The sequence below is a fragment of the Megascapheus bottae genome, chromosome 4 (assembly GCF_031878675.1).
Source record: "Megascapheus bottae isolate mThoBot1 chromosome 4, mThoBot2.hap1, whole genome shotgun sequence".
In the NCBI taxonomy this organism is placed as follows: Eukaryota; Metazoa; Chordata; class Mammalia; order Rodentia; family Geomyidae; genus Megascapheus; species Megascapheus bottae.
Genome location: NC_143512.1, coordinates 66,673,910 through 66,695,061, shown reverse-complemented (window position 1 = coordinate 66,695,061; position 21,152 = coordinate 66,673,910). Strand labels below are relative to the sequence as shown.

Here is a 21,152-nt window from a genome sequence, read left to right as displayed (position 1 = left end):
GTCTCAGGATTATTATTTTCTTGGGCAAAGAATAATACAGCAATAACATCTATGAGTCAAAGATATTTTTCTGCTGCTTTGCTTGTGCTCAGTTTTCTAAAGGGATACAACATTTTTCACTTGGCCCATGAAGTCATTGTGGCTTGAAAAAAACAGGCATGCTGATGAATTTTAATAAGTAGATATTAGCTCTATAACTTCTCAAGCCACAATAAAACATTTCTCTGAAGACCCTTCTTTTCTTTGATAATCGCAGGGAAACCATCCTCAGAACAGAAATCACTTAACTGCACTTGTAAAATATGGAGATCTGGTTACCTTTCACTTAGATGTAGTGTAATTGCCCCCTAAGGAAGGAAGACACAAAGAGCATTACTCTACTCAGTCTTCCTCTGCCATATGACTTAGTGATAGGCTCTGTAAATTGTTTCCTGCTTAAACTGGTATGCTGCTGGTTTCATACACCTACCTTCCTCCTCTCCTCCTCCCCTCTTCCCGCTCCTCCTCTCTCCCCTCCTCCTCCTTCTCCTTTTCCTGTTTGTCCCTCAAAAATCACAGTCCAGAATTACCACCTTGTTATTGGCCACCCAGGACTCCAGTTATACATTCAGGTACCACCATTTCCTGCCTGGCCTTTCTCTTCCTTCCTTCCCCACATTTTCTACCATCTTGGATAAAAAGAACCATTACCTGCTCAAAACCAATACAACCTAGAAGGTTCTATAAAAGGGGCGGGGGGGGGGGAAGGAATGACTCTGAACACAGGGTTATGCCTGGCTAGGTTGATTTGCAAATGGATCCTAACTTGTACCTCCTTTCTTCTTAAAGTGACTGAGTGTCTCCCTCTCCTGCCAAAATTAGCAGAAGAGTTGCTGATCCCACCAAGGTTTGCTGGCACCCCAGCCACTGCGGAGGAGGAGGTTTGATCACACCTACCTCACAGGCTCTCAAGCCAGAAGCAAAACCCCAGAGACCAGCTTTCCTGGAGAAGAACATTCTCACCTCCACAGGTGTCTTTAAGTGGGAGGAAAGCCCGTTGGCACATTATAGACACTGAAAATTGGAAGGAAGTGCAAATTAAGCGGAAGGGGGAAGGATGAGGGAGGAAAGAAAAGAAGTATAGAGTTCGAACACAAGAACCAGGTCATTTGATTTGTACCCTGACCCTGCCTCTGGAAAGAGCGAGACTTGAACCTCAAAGTCCTGACTGACGGACCATGCTCTTGTTACTGAGCACTGCAATGAGATAAACAAAAACAAAAAAACAAAAACCTAAGCAATTTGTCCTAGGCTTCATACCCTCGCTAGCCATAAGTTTTTCCATACAATTCTTTACCACTTTTAAATATATATATACTAATTGTAAATGTGAGGGGATTTCATAGTGGTATTTTCTTATATACCTGCCATTCCATAAGTCCTAATTAAATTCCTAAACTCAAGCATTGTTTTTCCCTGCTCTATACTGAACAACCTGGATGAGAAGAAAAGTTTGTAATCTCCACTAGAAAATACTACTGTTCCATATGGCACACAGATGGAATTTATGTGTAGGAATCATGATATCGGCCCTTGAATGCTCTCTCACAGAGTCAAACAAAAGTCGAGTGTGTGTGTGTGTGTGTGTGTGTGTGTGTGTGTGTGTGTGTGTGTGTGTTAGTATTGGGGCTTGAACTTAGGGCTTCTCACTCAGGCTTAGGTTTTTCACTCCATTACTTGAGCCACACCTTCACTCCTTAACTTCTGGCATTTTATTTCTGGTAAATTGGTTCTCAAATTTGTCTCCTTGAGATGGATTCAGAGATCCTCAGATCTCAGGATCCTGAGTAGCCTGGATTACAGGAATGAGCAACTGCCCCATCCACCAATATACTCTTAAAAGCTTTTAATGAAGCATGAAACTGGAATTCCTGACAAGGCTCCTTGCTATGCTGGTGGTTGGCATTTTTGTCATTTCTCTCTGGGGAGGTAACTTCATGCTTAGATGAGTTCTTTGATGTTGCTTGCATTATAAACAAGCAAACAAAGAAGGCTGCAGGCCTCTGATGTGTAAAGTGAGAATGACTTGTAAAGGGGACACCTCAAGACCTGAGAAAGCTTGTACAGCTCCAAGATACAGCCAAAAGCTTTTCAGGTTCAGTGTGAGAGTAGGTTGCCTCTGGCCATGCTTGTGAACTCAAGCACATCGCACAGTGGTTCTATCTTCCTTACCACAAACGAATGGCTCTCCATGCAAATGAGAGAAGCCGAGAGTGCTGGACAGAATTTTGTTCAAGTCCTTTGGAAAAGACTTTTTAAGCTTGTTTTGTTGAAGGGGACATGGAAAAAGGTGAAATTTAATGGGGAACAGGTAAAAGAAATGAGGCTTCAACCTGCTCTTCTTCTGCCATAGTTAAAATGGCATCACTTGGTCCCATTAGTAATAAGATCAAAAATGAATCTTGTCCAGACCTCCTGAATCACCAGAGATAGCAGACAAAAGTGGTAATATGGGGATGGTGTGTGCATAGTCCAAAACTCAAAGAAGATTCTCCAGTTGATCTACAAGTGACTCTACAGCCTCCTGTGTAGCTAGGATTACAGGCGTGAGCCACCTCACCTGGCTAGCATCTTTTATTATTATTATTATTATTATTATTATTATTATTATTCGATTTTCTTTTCAATCATAAAATTAAAAGTCTATATTTAGAGTCTCAAAACTGTCATTTACTAAGGAACATAACTGCCTCTTCAACACTAAACACAGGGGCCCCAACTTCCTGACACATGCCTCCGTGTCTGCTCTTCTGTACTGGGTCTTCATGAAATTCACATCTGGCCACCTGAGGACTTATACTAGCCTCCAGGGAAATTAAGGCAAACATTCCAAACTAATATCCCAAGGATTCCAGTTGAACTCTGAGCAAACACAAAGGAAAACTGGCTCCCTGACTGGCAACACATCCGAGAGACAGCCATGATCTCCCCTGGTGGCTCTATGCTTAGCCTAAGCATCATGGTCTCAACTGACACATTTCTTTCTCTACAAATTATAGTTATAACTTTCTTGGGGTAGGCACTTGTCCTAAGCCTCCCCAATCAACTATCTTCACCTTGGCCTCACCTCCATTCTGGACTGCCAAATAATTTAGCTTTTACAAATATGAGAGGCATTTTTGTTTCGTTTTGTTTTCTTTTCTCTATCATCTTCAAAAATAGCTGTTGAACTAAAACCTGTCTTTGGAAGATCATTAAGTAAAATTATGTCCCGTCATTCACCCCCTATGATGAACTAGAATGTTAGTGTAGACTGAGCACAAGAGCCACAGGACTAATACACACAGCAGGTCAGCAAAGTCACACAAGGAATTCAGTCATCTAATACATTTGTTCTTGGACGCCCTCATACACCTACCACTTACAGATGCTTCTCACTACCCACCGTTCCTGAAGACATGATTCGAGTTTGATAGACCAAAAATAGATAGATACAGGACATTTGAGATCAAAAGCACATTTGAGTTCACTAATGTGCCTGAGCAATTCAGTGGGAAAAAATATAGTCATTTTAGCATATTGTGGAAGAATAAAAGACAGGAAAAACTAAAACTTGATTCTTAACTCACAGAAGATATAAAAGACATAACTATACAAGCTGAAAGTATCTAAAGTGCTAGAAGGAGAATATATTGTGCTTTTTGTTTGATGCTGTCAATTTTTATTGAAAATGATATGAAAATAGTACTAAGTATAAAAAGTAACTTAACAAGTTTAAAAATTATTCTCCATGGGCCGGGAGTTTGTTCTCGTGGTAGAGTACTCACCTAACATGCACAAAGACCAGGTTCGAGTCCTCGGTACCACATACATAGAAACAAGCTGGAAGTGGTGCTGAGGCTCAAGTGGTAAAGCTCTAGCCTAAGAAAGTCCAAGGACAGTGCTCAGGCCCTGAACTCAAGCCCAGGACTGGCAAAAAATATTCTCTAGTTAATACCATAAAAATATTAAAGTACAAAAGTGTATCAATATTCAAGAAGTAATGTATCCACTACTGGATGAAAATAACTATCATCCCCTCTATATATTACCCCAACAATAAACTACAATTAAAAATAAAAAATATTAAAGTGAAAAACAGAGAAAATGTTAGAATATATACATATTCATTATATACAAATATATATGCAAAAATAAGCTTGAGAATCTCCAGAAAGTAGGGTCCTGGGAAAAAAACAAACTACCCTCTCACACAGACATAACACATATGTGTGTCTACATGTATGTGTATATGACTATATATGTACATATGATTCAGATCCATAAAATGTTTAAAGAACTTTTTTTATAAGATTTTTTTTTGCCAGTCCTGGGCTTTGGCTCAGGGCCTGAGCACTGTCCTTGGACTTTCTCAAGGCTAGAGCTCTACCACTTGAGCCTCAGCACCACTTCCAGCTTTTTCTATATATGTGGTACCAAGGAATTGAACCCGGATCTTCGTGCATGCTAGGCAAGCACTTTAAGCACTAGGCCAAACTCCCCGCAAAAGAACTTTTAAAATCAATATAAAAAGGACAACCTGGGGCTGGGAGTTTGGTAAAGTGCTTGCGTAGCATGCACAAAGACCTGGTACCACATCCATAGAAAAAAGCTGGAAGGGAAATGTGGCTCAAGTGGTTGATCTCTACCCTTGAGAAAGCCCAAGGACAATGCTCAGGCCCTGGGTTCAAGTCCCAGGACGGGCAAAAAAAAAAAAAGACAACCTACTTTTGGGGGGTATATGTATTTGTGTTTGTACCACACTGGGGTGACCCTTGCTCTGGGTCAGCGCACTGTCCCTTAATTGTTTTGCTCAAGGCTGGTGCTCTACCTCTCAAGTCCTAACTTCTGGTATTTGCTAGATAATTAGAAGTGAGCACCTCATATGCTATTCTGTCTGGGCTAGCTTCAAATCACAATCCTCAGATCTTAACCTCAGGTGCCAAAAAAGAGAAACAATCCCAGGAGCATATGGAAAACTAGATCACAAGACTTCAGGGGGACTGTAACACAAAATCACGTAAGATATAAATAAATTGCATCTGCCAAGTCCATTTTATTATGAATTATCTGGGTGCCAATGTAACTTGATCAAATCAAGATATTCCCAATAATTTGAAATGTGGAAGAAGTTGAGTTTGATAGATATACTGGCTATAGTACAAACATCCTAAATACATGACTTATTATAAATGCATTATCTTCACAACATAGGCCTAAAAAAAACTACATCACAAAATTTTACAACTTATTGGGAATTTAGAGTTTATTCTTCCCTGACTGATCTTAAATAAAGAAAGCAAGGCCAAAACTCTCATCTATTATATTGCTGAAAACCTGATCTCCACAGTAGTGACCTGATTCACTCAGTACTGCAGAAGAAAGAACAGAACACAACTGAAGCTGAGCTTGCCTGGCTATTTCATCGTCAGTGACCTAACATATGAATTAAATCACCTTCCTGAAATCCTGATCATACCCAGGGCACTAAGCATAGCAATCTGTCCATTAGGAGACTTCGTCTGACTTCTCTAGCAGGTGTACAGGCTGCTAAGATGTGTTCTGTACATCAAGAAAGACAGAGAGGACAAAATGATGTTACTTTTCCTTTCCAGAAATAACTTTTTAACAGGTTAAAAAAACATCAAAAAGTATGAACAAATGCAACAATGTATTCAGTGGACACTATGCTGAAAAGGAACTGTACAACCACCTGTGGAAGGGAATGGGAGAGAGAAACTAGGAATGAGTGGAGGAAAGCGTGACCCTCTATTAAAAAAAATGTACTCATTACCTGACTGATGAAATGGTAAACCCTCTGTCCATCATCTAATAATAATAATATTTTTAAAAAAGAAAGAAGGAAAAGGATGCCAGGCTCTGGTGGCACACACCTTTAATCCTGGCTGCTAAGGAAGATGAGATCTGAGGTTCACAGTGTGCAGCCAGCCCAGGCAAGAAAGTCTGTGAGACTCTTATCTCTGACCACCAGAAAACTGGAAGTGGAGCTGTGGCGCAAAGTGGTAGAGCACTAGCCTTGAGCAAATAAGCTTCGGGGCAACCCTTGTCACTGACAAAAAAAAAAAAAATAGGAAGAAAGAAAGAGGTGTTTTCACTACCACCTGCCTAGATAGAGAGTTGTTCTCATCGTACCTAGCACAATACTTTACTCACAGGAAGGGCTCCAGAAGGGCTTGAGGATGTGAATAGACATAATGAGCAAGCTTGGCCATCTTTTCCTAATGATATGTGGACCAAGCAGTCAACTCCATACAGGAATATTTTAGAAGACACAGTAAATAAACCAAATCAGAAAATCTGTTCAAGCCAGGAATGGAAATACGTTTGGCATAAATAAAGATCGCCACTGGGCTGGGAGTTTGGCCTAGTGATAGAGTGCTTGCCTAGCATGCACGAAGACCTGGGTTTGATTCCTTGGTACCATATACTTAGAAAAAGCCAGAAGTGGTGCTGAGGCTCAAGTGGTAGAGTTCTAGCCTTGAGAAAGTCCAAGGACAGTGCTCAGGCCCTGAGCTCAAGCCCAGGACTGGCAAAAAATAAATAAATAAATAAATAAATAAATAAAGATCACCACTGAATATAAAAAAGAAAAAATGCTCGTGATTAAGCAGATGCAACCTGGATGGCTTCAATATTCCAGTGTTATGCATCATGGATTATTAATAAATGAAATCTCCTTTTATGAGGTCTAGGATAGGATGCAAACGGAGCTATCTTGCTTTAGTAATGTAGTCTCTAAACCACATAGGATCACCGTACAGAAGAAATAATAAAGGTCCTCAAATTAAGGCACCAATTTATTCTCTATATGACTAATACAATGTCTACCTCCAAACCACAGCCTCTGAGGTCAGGATTTTTAGATCTTTGTAAAATAAAAGCAAGCTTGCTTTAGGATGGGAGGGGAAATCATAAGATAAAGACTAATCTAAACTAAGTACTAAAAATGCATGCTGCTTTCAAATTTCAAACCAGTAAGAGGGTTAAATGTCCAACAAAATATTATTCAAGCTTTCCTCTTTCCACAATTAACACTATTTCCACACATTGCTCGCAAGAAGATACTCTTTGACTGTTTTTTTTTTTTTTTGGACTTTATCATTGTCTGTACTTAAGGGAATAAAATGTCTTTACAATCATTTTTCATAGCTCCCAAGAGCAACTCAGTGTGGTTTTCCTCCATTTAGCAGATTAAAATCTCTGGCACACTGGTAGCCTGCTTTCAGGCCGTTGATTGTTTCAAGAGCTTATCAATGAATATTTATTGAACTTTGGGCTCAAGCACCACATCCACCCACACCAAGAATTGGCATCACTGGTGAGATGCTATGAACCAAAACTTTGCCCTGAGACTTAAGAAATCTGTGGCTCCTGTCAACATCAACTGGATCCCTCTCTTAGTGGTCAGGGGAACTTGCATTGGCCTGTCAGCCCCCCTAATTCCAAGCTAAACCTGGGGATTCCCTTCAAATTCCTGTTCAAATCCAGATTTCTTTCATGGCTGCTCTCTAAGGAATAAGCAAACTCCATTGTAAGGCAGTTTAAGTTCTGGATACATCACAACACTTTAGCAATTCACTGGGTGATCAGACTGAAAATGATTAGTGAGCTGCATCCTCTGTCAGGACGATCCTGGCATGTGAAGGACATGTGCTCATCTCTATCTGACAACGTAATTCAACTTTAGATTCACAGACTTTAGCCTTATTTTTCTGGGATTTCCACCCCCCTTCCCTACCCCAACTTTAAATGCAATATCCTCGTGAGATGAATCTACTACAACCCAGACATATTTGTAAACTATTTCCTCCCAAAGGGACGAAAGAAGGAGGCCAAGACCTGAGGACCATGGAGGCACGGAAGAGGAGAGAAAGGCAAAAAGAACAAAAGGGAATATAAATTTCCTCCTCTATTGTTCTACTCTAGGCTCCTTCACTTACACTCATGTGTACAATTGTTCTTTTTGCAAGTTGAGCAGTCTGTAACTTGAAGTGTTTTGACTATTCTGAAAAGAACTAAATTTCATTTCAATTATGAAAAAGTTGGTAAAAATGTCTTCCATTTGACAATGTCCTCCAGTGACAACAAGGAAAAGAAAGAAAGCAAGAAAGCAAATATGATTGCCTTTCAATTGTGAAATATATTTTCACACTGTATTTCTGTGTCAGTCATGCATACTTGAGTATATTATGAAGTCTTATTGCAAAACATCCTTTTAATTCCAATTAATTATGTCACCTCATAAGCTAACCAAAAAATAGTGATTGCCTCACAAAAGGACACAATGAAACTTATTGCACGGGCATTTCTTTTCTTCTCTTTCTTTTCTTTTTTTTATTTGCTGAGCATTTTCACACTATGCCAATTCAAAGGGTATTTTGTAGTGAATAAAAGATGTAACCATCACAAGAAAATGGAAATTTCTGTGTAATAATACATTTTAGAAACACTTTATTCAGGACATTCTTCAAGTTCTTCATTTAGTTCTAACACACCTAAGGGTGTTTAAAAGCTCCAGGGATAAAATTGAAGCAACTTTCCCCCTTCATTTTAAGAATATGAAAGTAATTTTAAAAAATATATCAGCACAGCTTTATGTAAATGTTTTAAAAGTCACCCAGTATTTAGTTAGCTGGTGAAAAAAACCTCTTGCATTATCTCTATCTGTGTGATTACATTTTCCTAACACAACTAATCTTATTAACATGAATTCATAATTTTGCTATTGTTAAAAGCCAGCTTGTGGTTTGCTTTTATTCTCTGAAATACAATTAGCAGGGCCCTCCTATACCTGAATGGGTCTTTTCATTTGGACAAATTACTGCCTGGCTAACTTTAAGAAGGGGATGAAGGCCAAAAGGGAATGAGACAGCCACCGCCTGTCCTGACAAAAAGAAAAGTTCCTCTGCCTGGTGCCACCAGAGAGTGGCAAATGCATCTTGTATCACCTGCATTTCTTTTCTCTCATTGGTTTAGCTGAATAGCTAACTGTAAAAATCCTCAGAAAGAGTATACAGTCCTAACAAAGTGATATCATGTCTAGTTGAGTCTTCATTGATGAGCTGATAACTTTTCAACTAATGTCCATCTCCTACATAGCTTCTGTACAAAACCAGTGTCAAAATTCAATTTGTTTCCAATGGCATGTGGTTAGGCCTTCCTCTCTTCCAAGGCAGTTAGAGCACTGAATTTCACCATCTCAGACTTTCCAAAAGTAATGTCTGGCTTCTTTAAACAATTATGCATGAAAACCTGACTCTGTTCAAATGTCTTGCATTGATAAATGGCCCATTCGCCAGCCTCACGCTGCTTTCTGAAAGGAGGAGGAGGGCCTGGGTGCGGTCTTGTCCACATACACTTCCCATCTTGCTGGTGACCCCGCTGAGCGTCAGTATTTGTTTAATTGGTTACATTTTCAACTGGGGTGGGGGGATCCAAGCAACGGGTGGTCTGCCTAACCTCAAGAGAGCAAATACTCAAGGTTATAAAATCACCCCCTGCTCAAAATACCTGGCTAGAAAGGAAAACAGCATTTACCAAGTTCTACCCCAAGTCCAAAACAGGGATCACATTAAAAAGTAGGAAACTGCATTGGAAATTCAAAGTACTATGGGTGTAGTTATTTCATACAAATAAACGATACTTATTCTTTATAACTAAAACATCCTTCTTACAAAAAAATACCCAAAAGCTAAATAAGCTATCACTGAAATTAATCAGAGAAATTCTTGCTTACTTTTTAAAAAGGAGGCTGTAATTCTAGGTTGCCAACCTACACTTAGAGCTATCTCTTTGCAAACACAGACTGGACATAGAATATTACAATTATTTATCTTGTGTATGCAACATCAGGGGGTTTGTATGTTCCACAGCATGCCATAGGGTACTAACCAGTTTGAAGCTGAAGAAAAACTGATATTCCTTTCTGCTAAATGTATATATGCAGTAGTGAAATTTTCCAAGATGCTTTTCTGATATAATGTTATCAACAGTGCATTTCTGCTTCTATTGTGAGAAAATTCTCCTAAATGTGTGTGTGTGTGTGTGTGTGAGAGAGAGAGAGAGAGAGGGAGACAGACAGACAGACAGACAGACAGACAGACAGACATACATACATTGTGGAAATAAGCTCCTTCATTCAATAAATGATTACAAATTTTATTCCTAGATAAAGTCAGTGAAATTCAGAGTAAAGTTAGGAAACCACATTCAGCTTTGTGATAGTCCACTGCTGCAAATGGAAAAGCCTCTTGAAGTCTTTTGTTGTATAATGCAAAAGCCCTGAGGGCTTTCTCACTCTAACCTACTACATGAGGCATGGTCAGGAACTCTGCCTTCGCTTCTCTGGCGCTAGGATGATTTCTCTACAGTTCTGGAGATGACCATAGAGAAGTGGTCTCTTTTTCCTGTGCTCACATTGTCAGGAAGGTGGATCCATACTGGTGCCCTCTTAAGAAGTGTATGTCCTGCAGCATTTCCAATTTTTCGGTCTAAACTACTTTGTGATCTAAAAGCATTAGCACAGAAACTAAAAGGAGTATAAAATTTATCATCATCACATTGTGATAAGCTCCAGGTAAACTGCCAATAATTTTTCAGTAACATTTCCAATAATTTAACTTTAAATAAATCAAAGACAGAAAATAGAATTCTACTCATCTATAAGAAACAATGATACTACTGTATCATATGTCAGGAAATGGAAAGACTTGAGAAGACTGTATCAAGGGAAGTAAGCCATACTCAAAGGAACATAGATTACATCTTTTCTCTCATTTGTATTAACTAGAATGTGTCTATAAATCAACAAGTAAACACACATGATAGTAAAAGAAAAAATAGTTTGGGACATGATAAATATACAGTTCTCTAGGCATCACACAATGAGACCAAAGGAGGACATTCTTAGGAGAAGGCCACAAAGGTTCAAAAACTGTGCATCTGACCACATAAAATATTATTGGTCAAAAATGAGCTCCAAGAAATGGAAATAAGAGGTTATTTTTCTTGGTGATGTTTTTGTTTTCTTTTGCTTATTTTTTATGTTTATCTGTCTTTGGAAGGGTAGGAGGGGTACACAGAAATTGTGGGGAAAAGGATGATCAAATTCAGCAGTGAAACTCACTGGACACTAGGTTGAAAATGTGCTATGCAGCTTGGGGGTGAGGACAGGAAGAAAACAATGGGAGAGAGCAAGGGAAGGGGTGATGTTGTTCAAAAAGAAATGTACTCTTTGCCTGATCTATGTCACCATAACCCTTCTGTATGCCACATTTACAATAACAATAAATCTTTTAAAAATCAATCAGCTTAGTTTTTATATAAAACCAAATGTGAAGGCTCAAACATAGGATCCTAGTTGCTTAACAAGTGGAGGTTGGAGGATCATGATTTGAGGTCAGCTCAGGCAAAGTTAGAGCAAAACCTATTTGAGAAGCAAACTAAAAGCTCTACTTATATAAATAACAAGATTTTCTAGATGAATATTTCTACCTGTGTGCAAAGGCATAGGTTTTATTTTATTTTCATCATTGTTTAAGCAATTTAAAGGCATAGGTTTTAAACTGTCTTTAAATCAGTTTATCTTTGCTATGGTAAATAGTGCTGCAATGAACATCACTGTGCTAGTGGATTTAGTGTATCCTTGTTTCTGGACGATAGGGTAAATGCCAAGTAGTGGAATTGCTGGGTCATAGGGGAGCTCTATGTTTAGTCTTTTGAGGAACTGCCATACTGCTTTCCATAGTGGTTGAACGAGTTTGCACTCCCACCAACAGTGTAGTAGTGATCCCTCCTGGCTGCATCCCCTCCAGCATCTGTTGTTATTAGATTTCTTGATCATGAGCAGGGCTGGGGAGGGGGAGGGAAATGGGGACCATGTTATGAAAGGGTATTAATGTTCGTGAAGTAATGCACCTTCTATCTGGTGAATACAATGTAACCCTTTTATTAATTATAATTAAAAAACAGTTTAACAGCTACATAGGAGGAAATAGTTTAGCTCTAGATATAAAGTAAAATGATTTTTACTGTTTTACAGTAAAAATTAGGTTTGAGGAGCCTGTTTAAAGAGAACAACACTTTTGTGTGAATTATCATACAATGTGCTATTTATGAACAATTCCTTTCAAAGAATCTCAGAAGGCAAGTGTGTCTGTGAGAGTAAAGAGAGGAAAATTGAGCCATTTAGAGAACACTAAAATCAAATGTGAAGTTCAAAAGGAGCTTCAGAATTCTAGACCAAAAGAAACAGGTTTATTTCTCCTCTTAAACACAAATTCCACTTTTTGTTCTGCTCCCTCCCAGAAAATTGCTCCTATCTGGCCATATTCCACAAGGCTGACAGTATCATCTTTGAATATTTATATGGACTGATATTCAGCAATCTGGAAGACAGTTCTGATAAATCAGAGCTGTTTAGATACACATTCTCTCAAAAGTCCCACTAATAGGATAACTGAATTTATTAAGTTAAAAGCCTACAAGCTTCAAATATACAAAGGAAATTGTAGATGAAAAACATTACAAAGTTCTGGAAGGGGAGAAGGGAAAACTGACCTAATAGACCTGAGAGCCCCAAACTGCAGTGGGCCTCAAGGGTGGGTGGGGACTCCAAGGAGAATTATGCCCCTCCTGTTCCGAGTGCCTGCAACTGGAAACATGGGCAATCTCTGCAGATGGGAATACAGTGGGGATTCAAATAGAAGGACTTGCTGAAAGTCTGTATAAGGAACTTGCAGAACATGTAAATTCCTTCCTAACCATCCTCAAGACAGTTCCCTTCATGTGCTTCGCTCTACCATATTGAAAAAGATGACTTCTCTCAGCTGACTCCTGGTGGCATAGTCAACAGAAGCACTGGTGAGAGAAGAAAGCAATAAGGAAGGGGAGAGCCAGCTGTTTTTAGACGCATGCATGGGAATAGCAGTAAAACAGTAAAAAGTTATTTCTCCATGAGCATGTAGCTGCAGATGAAGAACAGCAAATGAAGGGGAGAGTCATGCTTGTCTATAACATAGGATAGTAGGAACTTACTTTTAGCTCGATATGGATGTTTTAATGCATTGTACTGGGCCCTTTCAATTTAGACAGCCATGTGTCATTTTAAAAATTTAAACAACAACCACATCAAGAAAAGAAAGTAAGCTTCATCTGAGGGGAGAGCCAACTGTTAAAAGGGTAGACAGTGAATGGGTCTCAAATGCGCCAAACACAATAGGGAGATGGGTTAAGGCCAAGACTGGGATTTACAGGGACAAGAAGCCAGAGTGGCTGCCAGGGTGGAAAAAGTGTTTCCAGCATTGGCATTGCCTAACCTGAGAAATAGTTGTGGACGAATTGAAGTCTGCCTTTTAAAGACATAATGTGAGAACACTGGGAATTGGAAACACTGAACTGACTGCCCAGGAAGGAAGGAAGGGAGGAAGGAAGGGAGGAAGGGCGGAAGGGAGGGAAGAAGGGAAGCAGGGAGGGAGGGAATGAAGGAAGGAGGTGGAAAATGGTCATTTAATAGTTATTTGTTTGGGGGAATGATGTGAGAGAGAAAGGAAGAAAAAAAAACTCCCTTTTATCTCAGAAATAAAAGCTAATGGTTTCCTAAATCTAAGATTATTTTGATGTTCTTCATGTTCTTTCCAGACAGAAACTTTTGAATGTGACCCTGCATCAACAATGTACCTATCCACGTGAAAAAACAGGCTCAGGACAATAATTGGGCAAATGGTATGCTGACTTGTCCTGACCTAGTTCAATTCTTGCTACACTGATCCTAGGAAGGAACAAATGAGGAACACTGACTCCTCTCAGAGTACATAGACATATGTACTTCGGTATAGGAGTTATTATAGCCTCGGTCTTAAAGAGATCATGCAAACCTGGATAAATACAAGCAGAGTATCACATGCAAGGACTCAGTAAAGCTTCTCCCCTGGGAACAGCGACATTTTCGTATCTGACTCACATTTTCTCTACTGATCTAGGCTTTCATGAAAACCACACTGATGTGTGTTCACCTACTATTTGCATGTTGTTTTATGCTTGCTCTTGCCCAGAATCTCAGGGTATTTGAACCCTCAGAGCTCATGGCTATCGATATTGATATACCTGCTTTAAGAATTTTTAGGGGAAGAGGATTCCGTTGTATTTTTTTTTGTCTAAGACACGGCCTCTAACTTGGTATAGTACTTGATGCTATTTGCTCACTGGCTGGTACCAACTGTACCACACCTCCAACCCTGCCCCATTCCATTCTTCATAGGACTACTCATTGCCCAGAAGCAAGCCCACTGGCACGGTCCTGGAGCATAATAGTAACAGGAAACAGTGGCTCACATTCAAGAAAAATAAAATGAAGAGGCTCTGCACTCTTCTTCACTTTATCAAGTGTGTGAGAGAGAAAAGAGAAACTGATGCCTTAAGAATATGTATATGGCCAGGTAAGTGTTAGGGAAGGAAGGAAATACTTTATTCTGTGGGGCCTGCTGAGCAATCTCAGAGTGCCTGAGACACTTAATCTTTGGGTCATGGGTTTGTCTCCTTATTGGGCCACAGATCAGACTGATGTAGTGGAAAAAGATAGTCACTGGGGATACAACTAATCTTGGCTTGGCCACCATACAGTGCATTCTAAAACTAAATACCAGCAGCACTTTGGAATTGGAACTGGTGGTGTAGCAGAGGCCAAGCAGCTCCATGAAGATGCCCTTGAGTGAGAGCCACTGCACATGTAGGTGACCCACTACAAACTTTCAGAGAAGGCTAGGTAAGGACCTTATCTGAGCTGGGCCTGGAGTCTCATTGGAAAATTAGGGCCTCTCCGGTGGGATTTTTACTTTTCTCTTTAGATTTCTAATGACTATAAATGGTCGTGTGTGCGTGTGTGACTCATGGAACTTAAACTGAGGGCTTGGTGTTGCATTTTAGCTTTTTGCTCAAGGCAGATTCTCTACCACTTAATCCATAGCTTTACTTTCTGCTTTTTGGTGGTTAATTGGAGATAAGACTTTCTTGTCTAGGCTGGCTTTGAACCACAATCCTCAGATCTCAGTCTTCTGTATAACTAGGATTACAGTCATGTGCCACCAACGCCCAGAATACTTTTAAAATACATTGCCCAAAGGGAGTATATTGGTGGAGAACTGTTAAAAGATTCATCTAGTAATAACCAAACAATTCTAGTACATGCTGTACTTACAGTCACGATGGTAACCCAGCCATGGGCAAGCCTATTACATGACACACACGTGCCACCCCAATCATCTGCACATTGAATAGAGAAGCTAATTCACAAGCTGCCAGCAGCCACTGGGGCAACACAGCCTGAAAAGTGTTACCTAAGTAAGCAGATGTAGCTTTGATTACATTCTCCTAAATATAAACTAGGAGGGGGCCAGAAGTTTGGCCTAGTGGTAGAGTGCTTGCCTACCATGCATGAAGACCCAGGTTCAATTCCTTGGTACCACATACATAGAAAAAAAAAGCCAGAAATATGAACTAGGAAAAGAAGATGCTTAAAGTCTTGAAGTAAAGAGAGAACATCATTCAAGGAGATTGGTGATAGTTAATTTTTTTTAATGTACTAACGAAATTTACCACATCACAAACTTGTAAGAGAATTAAGAATATGATGATTGTTAAAAATTAGAAGAGGCATTGATAAAATTTCCAAAACCCCAATATACACAAGTGATAAAATTACACAAGACTTCGCACGCATGTGTATACACACGCACACACACACACACACATACACACACACACACACCTCACCCTTGTGTAACTAAAACGAAATCTGAGTATGTATTCAGTGTAATCAAGGAAGCTTATTTTATCTTAAAACTGATGTGAATCTTCAAAATTTCAATAAAAAAGTTTCATTTTTTTGAAGTAAGATGACAAGAGGTAGAAAGACAATATATTTGGCATCAATCCATCAAAGTATAAAAGAAAAACACAGAAAATATTAATTGTGCTAAAAAAGAAACTATTGTCACCCTATCATTCCAGTACTTCAATATAGCCTGCATAATCTTGCTAATTTCAATTTTTTGCATTTTAGGAGTATGTAACTTTTCTGAAGACTTGCTAATATGAATCTTGAACCAACATATATAAAATAGAATTAAGACTAACATACCACTTATAATGCCTAAAATAAAAATTTTAACCCATGCACAAGGTTTTTTATTTTAATAATTATTAAGGATAATGTTTGAAACACTAATAAAAGTTACATGAAGAGTTTTACCAAGGAAGAATAATCTATCAAACCCTCTTTAATCCCACAAAAAAATCATGCCAAAGCTGTGATCTATAGATAGAAAATCAATTAGACATCCTTGGTTTTAAAGATGGCTGCAAACACTACTGACATCCAGTATCATATTAGGATCTAAGAATTTCAATTTAATTCATTATACTTTATTTTAACTCAGTATGCTTAACTGAATATTTAAGTATATATTTTAGTTAAGCACACTTACAAGTAGAAGCATTACAAAGAAACAAAATCACTGCTCACAGGTCATGTGATGGACTGGAAAAGGCTAAAGTTGCTGGGAGGAAGACAGAGTTCGAAGCTGCAAAAGCCAAGCGGGGCTCTGTGAACTAGAGTGCCAAGGGAACAGATGAGATGGATGGCCCAGGAATCCAGAGCAGAAAAGTGAAAAAAGCCTGGAGAAGAGCTACGCTTGAATCAAGCCTGCAGACTCTTGTAAATTATCTCCCACTGCACCAGACCCAAGTCTGGAATCCATGAAGACATAGATTTCTGGCTTGGGCGTCACACCGAGCTCTTGGGCTTTGGTTCCCATTGCTCTTCCACCACTCAATATGACCACCTATTCAAACTAACCTGGTAAATAAACGTCTGCATCTGGCACTAAACATACCCACAACTAAAACACATATAAAAAGGAAAATGAATATGTCTTCAGAAAATAGACATTCTGGAAAAAGTTATCCTCATTAGGCTGTGGCAGATGTCCTCCCTTTTATAATTAAATACACAGTGTCCTATCCAATTCACAACTCACCGCACACAGCTTCTGGATACTTGGACAATGGCTCAATATGTTCCAAGTGTCAGATACACCCTGAATTTTGATGACTGTTTATAATAAAAGGGATAGCAAATTTTACCAATCACTGTAAATGTTGAAATGATAATACTTCACCTTAAAACAGATTAATTTAGCATTTACTTAATTTGATTAATTTATGAATTTAATATGTTGTTAAGTTCATTTCACCTGAGGTTGGTTTGTTGGTTTTCTTTCCTTATGATTTGTGTGTGCCAGTCCTGGGGCTTGAACTCAGGGCTTACATGCTGTGTGCCAATCTTGGGGTTTGAAGTCATGGATTGGATGCTATTTCTGAGCTTTTTTGTGCTCAAGTCTAGTACTCTACCCCATCAGCCACAGTTTCACATCCAGCTCTTTTTTAAAATGTATAATTGGAAATAAGACTCATGCACTTTCCTGGCTTTGGCTCATGATCTATAGCTCTCAGCCGCCTGAATCACTAGGATTTTAGGTGTGAACCATGGGTACCCAGCTCCTGATTTTTTTTAAAGGCTTATGCCCTCTTGATACAAAGTCAAAGGGCATTTTAAATGATATACATAAGATCATTTCTATGGCCTTTAAAATATAGCTAAACATGTTTATAGATTACTTGATAGAAAATTCCTGTAAGGCTGTATGGAATCTTATATCCATAATACGCAAGATGTACCTTTTTATTAAGGTTCAGTTTTTTGACAGGATGCTAAAAAGTATCAGACAAGCTGGGTGCCAATGACTCATGCCAATAATCCTAACTACGCAGAAGGCTGAGATCTGAGGATTATAATTCAAAGGTAGACCTGCTAGGAAAATTCATGGAACTTTAATTGCCAATTAATTTGAAAAATCTAGAAGTGAAAGCATGTTGTAGAGTGCCAGCCATCCTTGGAGGAAAAAGCTAAGGAACAGTGACTTAGGCCCTAAGTTCAAGCTCCTGTGCCAGCACATGTGTGAACACACACACACACACACACACACACACACACACACACACACACCCCAGATAAATTATCAGTTACCCTCCCAACAGAGAGTCATTTAGATCGGGAAATTTTAATAAATTTTCAGAGGTCACCAGGTCAAAAGTGCTGGAACCAGGATCAGTTGACCAGTCTGTGGGAAACTAATGCCAGCAGCTGAAAGACCTTCATCATGGTAATGGATGAGGTGCTGTATGGAGGTGACCATCTCTTTTGAAGCTGGTCACTATTCAACTTGGGCAGGGGCTATCCAAGCTAGCCACGTATCATTTAGAAGGCTTTCTTTGTGGTTTGGACAGTGTAAACAGTTTTGCAAACAAGCATACCTACCTTACCAGCTCTCAGGGCCCACTGCTTATTCCACTCTGAAAAAGTTTGTGACTCATAGAAGTTTGCAGACACATAGAAAAATGGGCCAGAGATTGCTAAACCTGGAGGTATGGAGGCTGTCAGTGCTGTGAGTTCCATCTCTTGGATGAGATCCCTGGCTTAATTCTTACCCTAGACTCAGCCTCAGATTCTAGAAATACATTTGACACAACAGCGCTATTCAAGAGGCAGTAAGAATAATGTCTGGGGGGGGGGAGGGAGAGAGAGAGAGAAAGAAGGGGGTGCAGGGAAGCTATCTGGCCAGAGGGCAGAGACAGACTGTCAAAGAAAAGACCTTCTGAAATCCCAAGTATCTTCTACTACCAGGCTTTAGAAAAATTACACAAACAAAATGTGGGTATGTTTTCAGCCAGCACCCTGGCTTGTAGCATGAGGGAGTCTAGAGACTTTACACTCAGTGGGGCAGATCCTCACAACAAGGTGGTTTTTCTTCCTGCAATATGTTAAACATGACATTTAAATATGATGTAAAAATCAATGTTAATAAATTCTTTAATTAAAAAAAACGTGTCTGAGAAGGGAAGGGATGATGGAGGAATGGCAGAGAAGGGAAGAAGGAAAAGTGATCAGGTAACACACACACGCGCGCGCACACACACACACACACACACGGCACGAGTGATATTCAAGTCTGAACTTGGAACTTTTGAATGGTTCAGAACGGGACACTTTGTCACCTTTGATTTAATTAGAAGACTGTTTTCAGGATGCTGACAGGCTAGACTCATAATCACGCACTTACGTAATCCTCCTCATTGAGGCCTTGTTTCTCAACAGAACTTTTCACCTCCATGGAAAACTTCTCAAACTCAGGTTTCACCGTCCTCAGTAGGGTGACTGTTTGGAGGGATGAGTACGCTTGCTTAGCTTCAAAGTCGTGTTTGTCTCCTCTCTTCCATGAGCCATCTCCTACGGGAGAAATGAAAATATTTATAATTCCAAGCTGGTCACCATAAAGAGGCCATTCTCTCTATTTCAACTGCGATGTGTCTCTCTACATGGGACTTTTGGCAGCCAGCACGAGAAGTATTGTCATAGTTGTGTACTTGGGTATAATATGACCAAGTCAAGATCATTAAAGGAGAACAAGGCTCTTTGGATACATGCTCTTTTGAAATTTGAGAAGGAAAGAAGCTTTGATGATGTAATTGCCTTATAATAACCATGCCACTGCAAATTTCAACCCCCAGAATGGCAACTCTGCAGGAGTAAGAAGTAATTTTTGTCACTTTCCATTCGTACTGATTTTTAATATCTATAATCCACTCTGAAAGTGTCCAAATTCTTAATGTGGTCTAATAAGTCTGATGTTATGCAGATGAGGAAGACAAGTTATAGTCAGGCATGAGAGTAGATACACACGCATATTTTAAAGTTGGCACTGTTAGGAGAAAAATGTTTGACATTAGTAGCCAGATGCTAGTGGCTATGCATGTAATCTCAGCCACTTAGGAGGCTGAGCTCTCAGCCAGCCCAGGTAGAAATGTCACTGAACCTTTTATTATTTTCAATTAACAAAAGAAAAGCTAGAAGTAGAGATGTGGTTCAAGTGGTAGAGTACGATCCTTGGGCAAAAAGCCCATGTAAGAGCATGAATCCCTGAGTTCAACCCCAGTACTGGCAGAATAAAATAAAACAAAAACAGAAAGAAAAGCAATGAAGAGAAGAAGAGGAAGAAAATGCAGATAAGTATCCAGTGAAATCCTACAAAACTAAGAAGCATAAGGGAAAGGAGTGTGGGGGGGGGTGAGCAAGAATGTTGAACTGGGTGACAATGATTAAGATATATTTACTCATAAATTGCTTTGTTAAATGGCAACTTGTTTGTACAACTACTTAACATAATAATAACAAGTCTTAAACTAAAGAAAAGTTTGAGGTTATTGGTATTTCTTGCATTTCTCTAGGTGAAAAGGAGCTTCAGTGTACTTGAAGATTTGTATCTTTCTAGGGCTGGCAATAACATCAAAATTGTTTATTGGATAGAGATCAACAATTTATTGTGGTGATGAGTAAATGTACTGATTGCATATAAAATAACTTCATATATGTACAGTCTCACTTAATACTTACAAGACACTGTAAGAGGGCTACTAGTATCTTTTATATTTTTCCAGAGACACTGAGATGCTTGGCATATTTCCTGCTTTGCAGCTCTTCATGTTTACAAAAGCAAAGGCACATTACAGGGACAGGTCCATTACTCCTCCTTTTATTTATTTCATTTTTGAGAAAATATGTGACCTCTAGGACTACAAAGACCAAGGTAGACCTTTAGCTATTTAATAGGCTGTGGTTTTTTTTCCCTGTAAACTCTCATTATGAGTGACAGAAATCACTGAAGACACTAGAAGGAGCACACACTACCGGCAGCCAACACAAGTCTGGTTGTGAACCCTGAGCTCCCAGTCCACAGAAGATACTTGGCTAAATCAGGAGCCCAATGGCTAAGGCACAAGGGTGATGTGTCTGGAACTCCAGTAAGGTCTGTGGCACTCCCTCCACTCTTCTAGAAGATCAATAGCGTTTTGGTGACTGTTGGACATTTACCCAGAAGATTTTAAGTCAGGATACAGCGAAGTCATTTGGGCAACTCTGCATCCAGAATTGACAGTAGTACTATTCCCTATGGCTAAGTTATAGAAACAGCCCAAATGCCCTTCGATGACAATGGATCAAA

The 21,152-nt window shown here is 39.4% G+C and overlaps 1 protein-coding gene across 4 annotated transcripts in view; it reads right to left on the bottom strand.

Annotated features, from left to right (window-relative positions):
- Npr3 (natriuretic peptide receptor 3) overlaps positions 1–21,152 on the bottom strand; it is a 53,725-nt gene that overhangs the window by 14,085 nt on the left and 18,488 nt on the right. For all 4 annotated transcript variants that reach the window (XM_090332083.1, XM_090332084.1, XM_090332081.1 and 1 more), the window contains exon 3: positions 19,215–19,381. In XM_090332083.1, coding sequence (XP_090188209.1) covers positions 19,215–19,381 — 167 coding nt within the window. The remainder of the gene's footprint in view (positions 1–19,214; positions 19,382–21,152) is intronic.